We start from the raw sequence: 9,824 nt of genomic DNA on the forward strand, positions 1-9,824 counted from the left end.
CCTATAGCCAGGATATAACTGTACAGCTCTTGGCACATAATAGCCATCTCAAAGAGACCTTTGTGATTAATGTGAGAAAAATAAACATCTTTTGAAAAGGTAGTGGAGAATTTGGTGCCCTTTTCTGGTGCTAATAGCTGGTTATACATATACACATACATGGGTATAAAATTTCTCAAGGGTCTTTCACACGATAGTCACAACGGAAATATTGACATTGATTCATTGGAACTAAAAGCAAGTTGGATGGCAGCAAGAGGAAGAAATCTGTAGTGGTTTTAAATTCATTTATGCTTTTTATATCAGCATACAAATGAGGGATGTAATCATCTTTCCACAGTCTATATTCAAGAGCTCTCCGCTTATGGGCTGCTTTCTCTTTGGCCTGCCACTGGGTGTCATCAGCATCATGTGCTACGGCATCTACACGGCTGACACAGATGGAGGTTACCTAGAAGAACGGTATGAAGTGTCCAAAAGTGAGACGGAAAGCCCAGAACCGGTAGAAGAGAGCAGAGAAAAACAGGAGCCCAGGAGTGGGGACTCTCTGGTGCCTGCAGTGCAAGAACCCAAAGATGTGTTAGAAAAGAAGAAAGATTGAGACTTTACTAAGATAAAATATTTCATAGGATTTCAAATTATTAAAGAGTCTATCTATTGAATTTAGACATTTAATCATGACCTTTACAGAAGAGAACATGGTGTTTGTATTTTGCTAACATCAACTGCATGGGTTATAAAATAGTCCTTCCGTAAATGGGGAGATGTTTGGAGCAAAGAGATGAAACGTTTGTCTAAAACAAACAAAATCAAAACACTCCATCAAAGTTTACCTTATAGATGTTGTTCTACCAGATCACTTCTATTTGCATGTTTCTCTATCTGAATATTCTGTGACAAAATTAAGATTCTTGGGCAGAATATTTAAATTGGCCAGGCAGGTAGAAGATACATGTGTGATAGAGAAAAATAACACCTCCACCTCCTACCATCCATTTTCCTCATGTTTTGGTTAAGATTTATATGGACAAAATTAAGTCTTTAAAATTTAGGCACTTTAAGGAGAACTAATAACTTTTTCCAAGGATCAAATTAAGATTATGAGATAAAATAATTTGGTTTTATACAGCATAGTGATTTTATTTTGTTATTATTTTTAAAGGAGAGGAAATGTTACTTTTTACCTTTATACTCAGTTGCATTATAAAACTTTCATATGGGCCTATATCGTGGGAAAAAAATAGTCTTATGTTTAATCTTTGCAGCAGAAACAGGATTTACTTGGATCAGTGATTTCAAATGATGCCCTGGACACTGAGAAGGTGTCTCAGCCAACACTGCAGGAAGGGAGGGGGGTCGCTGTCACTCCTACACTGCTTTAGCCAGAACAGCATACTTTTATCTCTCTGTTTTATATATTGGGATTTTGTCTAAAATTTTTTCTTTGGTAAAAAGCTCCTGCTGCTTTTTAAAAAGTAATATATATCATGTTTTTATTTTATGGTATGGTAACTTTATAGTAATTTATAATCTAATGTGTGTGTCTGTATATCTATATATACACATACATACATAAACACATATAAAATTTATTGACATACATCTGTTATGTAATATTACGGGCGTGTCTGTGTTCATAGTGAGTAATGAGTGGCATAATCAGCCTGTTAAGAAACTTCACGTCCAGTGATTAAAGACATCTGCCAGTTACCTGCTCCATCCTCCCAGCTGTTATCCATTTCAGCTAATGACCTCTCATCTTCTCTCCATAACGGAATAACATAGGAATTCTATCCCAAGTTATGTACAAAGACTGGTATTTTTTAAATAACAGTGTGGTATGTTTATTGTAGATTAGTTTATGTTTGAGACCTTCATTTTAGCTAAGTTTCGGATTTTTATTAAGTGACTGTAATTTGGGTGGTTATTCATTGAGTTATGAAACATTTTAAAATGTTTCATCACTTTAAAACTATGTAATTCATGGTCCTGATAGTGAAGCTGTTTCGGGCTGTGGTCCCCAGGGCAGCCTGGGGCTATTTCTGATGCCATGCTGATCACTACTAACCTCACGCTCTTGTGCCTTTGTCCTAAGGAGTTACTAGGAATTGCTCTCTCGTACCTTTTAGTATATAGTCATTACTTGTTCTTCATGTTTGGCGCCCCATTATTATCATTTTTATAAATGAAGCACGTATGCAGTTACAGGAAATTTCACGAAATACCAGAATGAAATGTTATTTTTAAATGGAAATTGGAGATAAATGCTGTTAATTTAACAAGGAAATTTCTCTCTAAAGAGTAATGAGAGAGTCTTTTGGAAAATAGATATTAATATTGGCAGCAGTCAAGCTTATTTTGCAGCTGTGAAAAGCTTAGCTAAATACAAACGCCTCACGTTAGTCTCAGCCTGGTAGGGAAGTTACAGCTTAGCCACTACCAGTGACAGGAGGAAGCTGTAAACATGTCATGGCTTTTTTCTTCATGTTTATCACTAACAGATGTCTGTTATCTGCATGGTTTTGTCTTTTGTCAAGCACACCTATAAATTAAAGACCAAAACAGGAAAAAGAAAAAAAAAGGAGCAAAGCTTAATATGTATCAACGAAGTCCAGTGTTCTTTGTATTTCGAGATTTTCTTGTCTATAAATTAATGCCTTAGTTCTCTGTTATCTTTTTTCACAACACTATACTGTTGCCCCATATTCTTATTTGTGTTTTCAAAGTGTGTCTATTTGGGAAACAAAAAGCGTAGATGCTTTGTAAGTGAATAATTTTTTTTTATTAAAATTTTGCTTTCTACTTGTCTCTACTTTAGGATATTGTCACAATATCCTCACAAAACAAGTTGAAAATTTTTGCTCACTAGTATGGTTTTCCCCTCAATGTGATATCAGAGTTTACTAGAAATGCTGTTTTCGTTTTAGGAAAAATTACTTCAAAATAAAGGTAGTTTTCTTAATGAATCTTGTAGAAGAACATAGATATCATCCTAATTCAGTGATGAATCTCACTGTGATTACATATCAATAGGGGGAATGCCCTTCAGTAAGTTGGAGTTTTGCCTTCTCTTTCAGTTGCAATAAAGTTCTGTTTCCAACTTCTAATATTCAAGATCCTAGATGCTTGCTGTTGCTGAATCTGGTGCTCAGACAGTTTCTAAAGATATTTCAGAGAGAAAGTGCGTGTTTTTATGGAGCAGCGCACCCCATTATAGCTTGCAGTCCTTTTTGTTTCACTGTGTACGTTAATATTTCTCTATCTCTAGCTATCTGAAACTTAGGTGGATTGACCTGGAATTTTCACTTGCTTTCTTTATACATAGTGCTCCCTGGTATCTGAGTTAGAAATAACATGAAGAGCCAAATGTCTAGAGGCTGAAGGACGGGTCTATATGAATAGCCAATATAGCTAAACAATTAGCTATATTGTTTTTATTCAGTGGATATTTGTTCTTGTTGATATTTCTTGTGTTTTGTTTCAGGGGCTTTTGGGTTTTGATTTTGCAAAAAGTAATTTAAATATTTTCATCATTGCTTCATATGATATGGAAGTAGGACAGGGAAAATTCACTCAGCTATTCTTTTTATATAGAGAGTGTTCAAATAAACAAGTGTAGGATGTTAAGACTATCAATTAATTGGTGGGATTAGGTTTGCCATTTTATTTTTATAAATATATATTTTTTCTGAATGTGTCTGAGTCCAAGAGTGGGCAAAAAATAATTTTCTACTTTGGACTAATCTATAAAGGTTTTTGAAAGTTTGTGTTACTAACTCGTTGAATTCATGATATCCTGCCTTAAGGCACCGATTGTAAATCTTCATTTTTCTAAAATAAATGAGTTGAAAACATGTAACCGTTTGTTATTTTTACCATTTATCTTCTGGTTGTCTGGGATGTAAATAATTCTCTATGCAAAGCAAAAAGGACAGTTCAGACGCATCTTCCACAGTGTTTTTTTTCCCCTTTTATTAATTGTAAGTTATTTGTAATTATAGAAACATAGTTCTAAAATTTAAACAGACTTGATAGAGATAAGATAGATTGTAATCTAATTCTTTCATATTGAAGGTGAAGAACCTGAGATTCATAGGTTTGATATATTTTGTATTTGTAAAACCTGATCATTTTAAATATTAATTACAGAGTTTAAAGCTAGAATAAGTGGATTTGAGTCCTTGATCCAACTGCCAGATTGTGATCTTGGACACAACACAACCACCCCTCACTTTCACTGTCACTAAAATGGGAATCTAAAGCCTCAAGGTTTTCTTTTTTAAAATAGCAAACAAATGGGGGAAGTATATTATGAAAAAACAAAACTTTATACAGATTAATGTTTTGTAATTTGTTTTTCCCATTTTATGCCATGAGCATATCTTTTAGTGAGAATCACTCTGGCACAGGAGTAACAGCCACAAAATTGGTTCCACACAGCCTGTGGATGTGTGCAGACTGACTGGTTAGAACGGGCCTCTTCTGATAAGAGCCCTCAACTTTTTTCTAAGTTCATTCCTATAAACAGAAAAGATGTTTTAAACAAGTAGTAAAAAAAAGGGGCTATTATTTTGTTGCAGTTTATTCTTTCAGCAAATGTTTATTAAACATCTTCTATGTACTCCTGAGGATACAGCAGTAAAAGGCAGTCACAGCCTCAGTCCTCATGGAGTTTTTAGTTGCAATAACTGGTACTCAGGCTTACTTAAAGCGCTCATTTGTAAGTTTTCTACTTTTCTGTTTTTCTTAGTTTCCCTTCTCATATAATTTGTTGTTCAGCATCTAATTGTTGCTATTAGATCTCTGGGATCTTTGGGACTCAGAGGGTAAGAGACCAGGACAATACAGATGGCATCAGTATGAAGGGGTGCGATTTACTCAGCGTGTCTGAGACTGTCTGTGGGTGGATGTCAGGGAGGGGGGTGCAGTTCAACGTGAGGGAGCACTGGACGAAAGGAATCTCCAGGGACACAGTTGGCTTCCTGGGGGGGTCAGAATTCCCACATTGAAAATACGTAAACATAAGCCGACATTTCTTTCTGAGACAGATTCTGTAAGGCCATAAATGCAAGCACTAAAGCCACCCTCTACGCCCATGTTTACAACCGTCCCTTCCCTTTCCAGCAAAAAGTCCAAAAAGAGTGTTGGCCAGCTTTTATATAGTAAATTTTAGTTGGGTGGATGAAGCAGTCAAGTGAAACTGATGAATATGTAATAGGAACTGAGGATATTTTTCCTCTCATTCAGAGTTTTCATACGGATCTTGGCATCCCTGTCTTAATCACTAGGGTCACTTTAAGATTTACGGAACAGTGGTTTTCTTCCTTCAAAGTTGTTTGATACTCTGCAGTTTCTGAACATATGTTTGATGTTAGTAGAAATTCTATATCAAACCATAAGAATCCAGTCAAAACTACAGTAAATGATCAGATTTTAATGACTCATACAATGACATTTAATATTTTGATGTACACTCAAAAATAATCTGTGTAACTAATAAATCTGTGTTAAATTCCTTTGTCTCCTTTTTATTCTTAAACTGATTGTTAAGGAAACTATAAGATTCTGAATTGGCATTATTGAGACTTCTGGACTATATGACTTTTCCAAACAATACCTTATTGTTCTAAACCAAATAATTGATAGAAGGACTTAATATTAAAGATTTTTGTAAAGTAAAAGATTACTCCCTTTTTGTACAACAGGTGAGTTTGAAAGGAGTAAAAGAATTTACAAAATTCACCCTATTTTTGGACATAGGTTAATTTAACATTTTTAATAAAAACTAGGTAGTTTAGTTTTCAAGATTATCATATAAACCTCTTACGCCCAAATTACTACCCTTACTACAATCTATTCCTCTCAGTTGACAGTACGATCTCAAATTGTGAATTGCTGGCCTTCAAAATAATAAGTTTTTCTCTATGGTCCTTGTAAATACATAGAGTGATTTAAATACTAACTGTGAAGCATAACAGTAATTTCCACAGGTGCCTAAGGACCTCTAGGAAGATACACCGGGAACATTTTTTTCCCAGAAAAATCCAGTTATTTATTAAATTATGAGGTACTCCTCAGATATTATGGAGGAAAGTTGTTGATGATTAATCTTTTTAAATTTATAGTATGAAGTATAGTTTAAAGAGCCTTTGGAGATAAACTGCGGTTGATATCTGAGTAGAATCACTCAATAATTGTTTAAATCTGAACAAGTCACTTAACCTCCCGTGCTCATTATCTCTGATCGGGGGCGGGGGGGGGCAGTGGCTTGTCTCCCCATTCCCTTCTCAGGAGTGAAGTTGGGAACCTTAAACTCGGTGGTGTTATCATGTACGTGCATAAAGAGGCTGAAGTTTTAAGGGACTCGGTAGAAAAATGTCAAGACGTTAGGGTGTTTTGGCCACTGCCTGTGATCTTTGGGAAGGTCCTTATAGGAAAGAGACAGCATGGGAAAACAGGAAGGGAGCGTACAGCTCTGCAGAGAGCCTTCCTGAAGCCAACAGTATGTGACTGAGGTAACCATTTTCCATTTTTACTTGCAAAAGCCAAATTCCTTGCTCCAGGATTAATTTAAGAATCACTCACATATGGCCACAGGGAACGATAGTTTAGAGTCTCCTGACCACGTAGCTCACTACTGCCAAATGATGATGATCTCCTAGCTCTCTATCTGGAAAAACACGGTATTTCTAGGAAGTAGTAAGTGCTGTACGTTGTTTTCTTATCTAAATTTCTGTGGGAAAAAGGATTTCAGTAAATGATGCTAAATCAGTTGGCTATCCAATGGGGAAAAAGAGTGACCATTGATTGATCCCACCTAACACCATACGCAAAAATTAATTCAAAACGGATCATAGACCTAAATACGAAAAATTTTCTTAGAGAAAATCTTCCTGACCTTTGGTGTAGAACAATTGCTTAAAGAGGACACAAGACGACTAACATGCAAAAAAGTATCAATTGAATCTCATTAGAATTAAGAATTTCTGTTTATCAAAAGACACCATTAGACAGTGAAAAGAGAAAGATGTTCACAATTTTTACATCTACCAAAGGACTTGTATCCAGAATATACAAAGAACATTTGCAAATCAATAAGGAAAAGACAACCCAATGTAAACAATGCACAAAGGATGGGAATAGGAACTTTACAAAAGAGAATTTCCAAGTGGTCAATGAGACTATTAGCAGGTACTCAACATCATTCCTCATTCAGTCTCCTGATTTTAAAAATCTCACAAATCTGTATCTCCAGCTTGTATATCTGACTTGACATCTCTACTTGGGTGTTTAATAGGCAGTTCAAACACCATGTCCTAAACACTTTGATTTTCCACTAAATGCCTGCTTTTACTCAGTCTTTCTCATCTCAGTAAATGGTAACTTTGTTTTTCTAATTACTCAGGTCAAAAATCCTGGATCTATCCATAGCTTCTTTCCTTCAACACCTGATATCTAATCTGTGAGAAATTGTTAGCTGTATCTTTATTTTTTTTAAATTTATTTATTTATTTTTGGCTGCGTTGGATCTTCGTTGCTGTGTGTGGGCTTTGTCTAGTTGTGGCAAGCGGGGGCTACTCTTTGTTGCTGTGCGCGGGCTTCTCATTGCAGTGGCTTCTCTTGTTGCAAAGCACGGGCTCTAGGCACGTGGACTCAGTAGTTGTGGCTTGCAGGCTCTAGAGCTCAGGCTCAGTAGTTGTGGCGCACGGGCTTAGTTGCTCTGTGGCATGTGGGATTTTCCCGGACCAGGACTCGAACCCGTATCCCCTGCATTGGCAGGCGGATTCTTAACCACTGTGTCACCAGGGGAGCCTTAGCTATATCTTTAAAGAAGTCAGGCTTCACACCCTTTTCCAGGTTCCCATCTCTATTCAGGCTGCTGTATCCGTTACCAGGCTTTGATGTTCCACCCTTGCCTTACTGCAGTCCACCATCAAAAGAGCAGCTAAAGGGATCCTCTTAAAATACAAGGAGGATCGTGGCATTTGTCTGCTCAGAACATTCCAGTGGCTTCTTATCTTACTCAGCATAACACCCATGTTTTTGGTTATGTTATTGGTTGAAATATGTCCCCCAAAATCCATACATTGAAGTTCTAACCCCTAGTGCCTCAGAATGTGACCTTATTTGGAAATAGGTTTGTTACAGATATAATTAGTTAGCATAAAGTCATACTGAAGTAGGGTGAATCCTAATTCAGTATGACCGGTGTCCTCACAAAAAGGGAAATTTGGAGACAGACACACATGCAGGGAGAATGCCATACAAAGATGAAGGCACAGATTGGAGTGATGCTTTTACAAGCCAAAGAACGCCAAAGATTGCCAACGAACCACCAGAAGCTGGGAAAGAGACATGGAACGGATTCTCTCTCGCAGCCTCAAGAACTAACCCTGACAACATCTTGATCTTTGACTTCTGGCCTCCAGAACAGTGAGGCAATAAAATTCTGTTAAAGTCACCCAGTTCGTGGTACACTGTTATGGCAGCCCTAGCAAACTGATACAGCCTATAATGCTTTTTCTCAATCCCCACTCATTACCACTTTTCTCTCCTCCCCACCTCCCCCCCACTCTTGTTCATTCCATTACAGCCTTCTGCCCCTTGCTGTTCCCCAAACCCACCCAGCATGCTTCTTTGTCCTTGCTGTTCCCTTTGCCTGGAATAGTGTTCTCCTGGATGTCCTCACAGCTCACTCTCTCCTTATTTTAGGTCACCTACCCATTAACACCTTTATTAACCAGTCTGTATGGATTACACCTCCTGGCCTCTCACTTTCCCTAACCCCTTTATTCTGCAGCTTTGTTTCGTATAAGCTCTTCTTTATAATATTATCCATTGTTTGTTGCCTGCTTCCCCTCTCAAATAAATACACAATAAATGTAAGCTCTGAATGGTCAGACTTTATTTTTTTCAAGGCTATATTCCCAGTTGCTAAAACATGCTTGGCATGAAGTATGCATTCAGTAAGTACTTGTAGAATGAATGAATGAGTAACTGAATATAGTGTATTTATATAATGATGTGTTTATCACTAGGGTGTTAGAGTTGAAGGTTTCCGATTTTTTAAAAAATCAAAAGCACACATTTTTAGTTGAAGGTATTAAATGCATGTTCCAAAAGTATCTAAATGCTTAATGAATTAAGCAATAAAAAAAGATAATTAACATAAAAGAATCATAAGCTTTGGAAATATTTTTGTATTTATAAAACATGTAAAATATGTATTAATATGGAAGATTGTTATATTATTTAGCTTAGGATCTAAAATCTTAAAATCTATATAGTCACTGAAAATAAGAATAGATTAGAGGCAAGAACATGGAAACTTTTAGGTAATCAGACATTCTCCGTCCCTCAAATACAATGGAAAAATAAATATCTCTTTTGCAAATGTCCATCTAAAATTGTTAGCCTTTGTAATAATTACTATATTTTAAGTCAAGGATTCTTAACCAGTAGGGCTTATCAGGGATTCTTAACCAGCAGGGCTTATCAGAATTACAAGAGCATCAATTGCCTCAGATGAAATATACATAAATCCTAGAAAATCTATTTGGTTGGTCTTGGATGAACTTCTGCTTGAAGCCAGAACAAAGAGAAAAAAACCTTCCCCGGTTGATTTCGACGTGGTGAACCAATGGCTTAACTGATTAGTAGGAGGGGTCAGAGTGTCAGTGCCTTTGAGAGAAGTTGTATTTTTTGTGATTTCCTTGTGAGCCTTCAGAAGTCAAAGACGTGCAAGAGCATGACATGCTTCAATAGCCCCATTGTGACCCCTCGGCCTTGGCCGACTGCGAGTCAACTCACTGGCATAACAGTAG

At 36.7% G+C, this 9,824-nt stretch overlaps 1 protein-coding gene across 2 annotated transcripts in view; it reads left to right on the forward strand.

Annotated features, from left to right (window-relative positions):
• TMX3 (thioredoxin related transmembrane protein 3) overlaps positions 1-3,859 on the forward strand; it is a 44,632-nt gene extending 40,773 nt beyond the window's left edge. For both annotated transcript variants that reach the window (XM_082415924.1, XM_082415925.1), the window contains one exon: positions 341-3,859. In XM_082415924.1, coding sequence (XP_082272050.1) covers positions 341-601 — 261 coding nt within the window. In that variant the 3' untranslated portion in view covers positions 602-3,859. The remainder of the gene's footprint in view (positions 1-340) is intronic.
• The last annotated feature ends 5,965 nt before the right edge of the window (positions 3,860-9,824 follow it).

This window comes from Balaenoptera physalus, assembly GCF_965194825.1.
Source record: "Balaenoptera physalus genome assembly, chromosome: 12".
Lineage (NCBI taxonomy): Eukaryota > Metazoa > Chordata > Mammalia > Artiodactyla > Balaenopteridae > Balaenoptera > Balaenoptera physalus.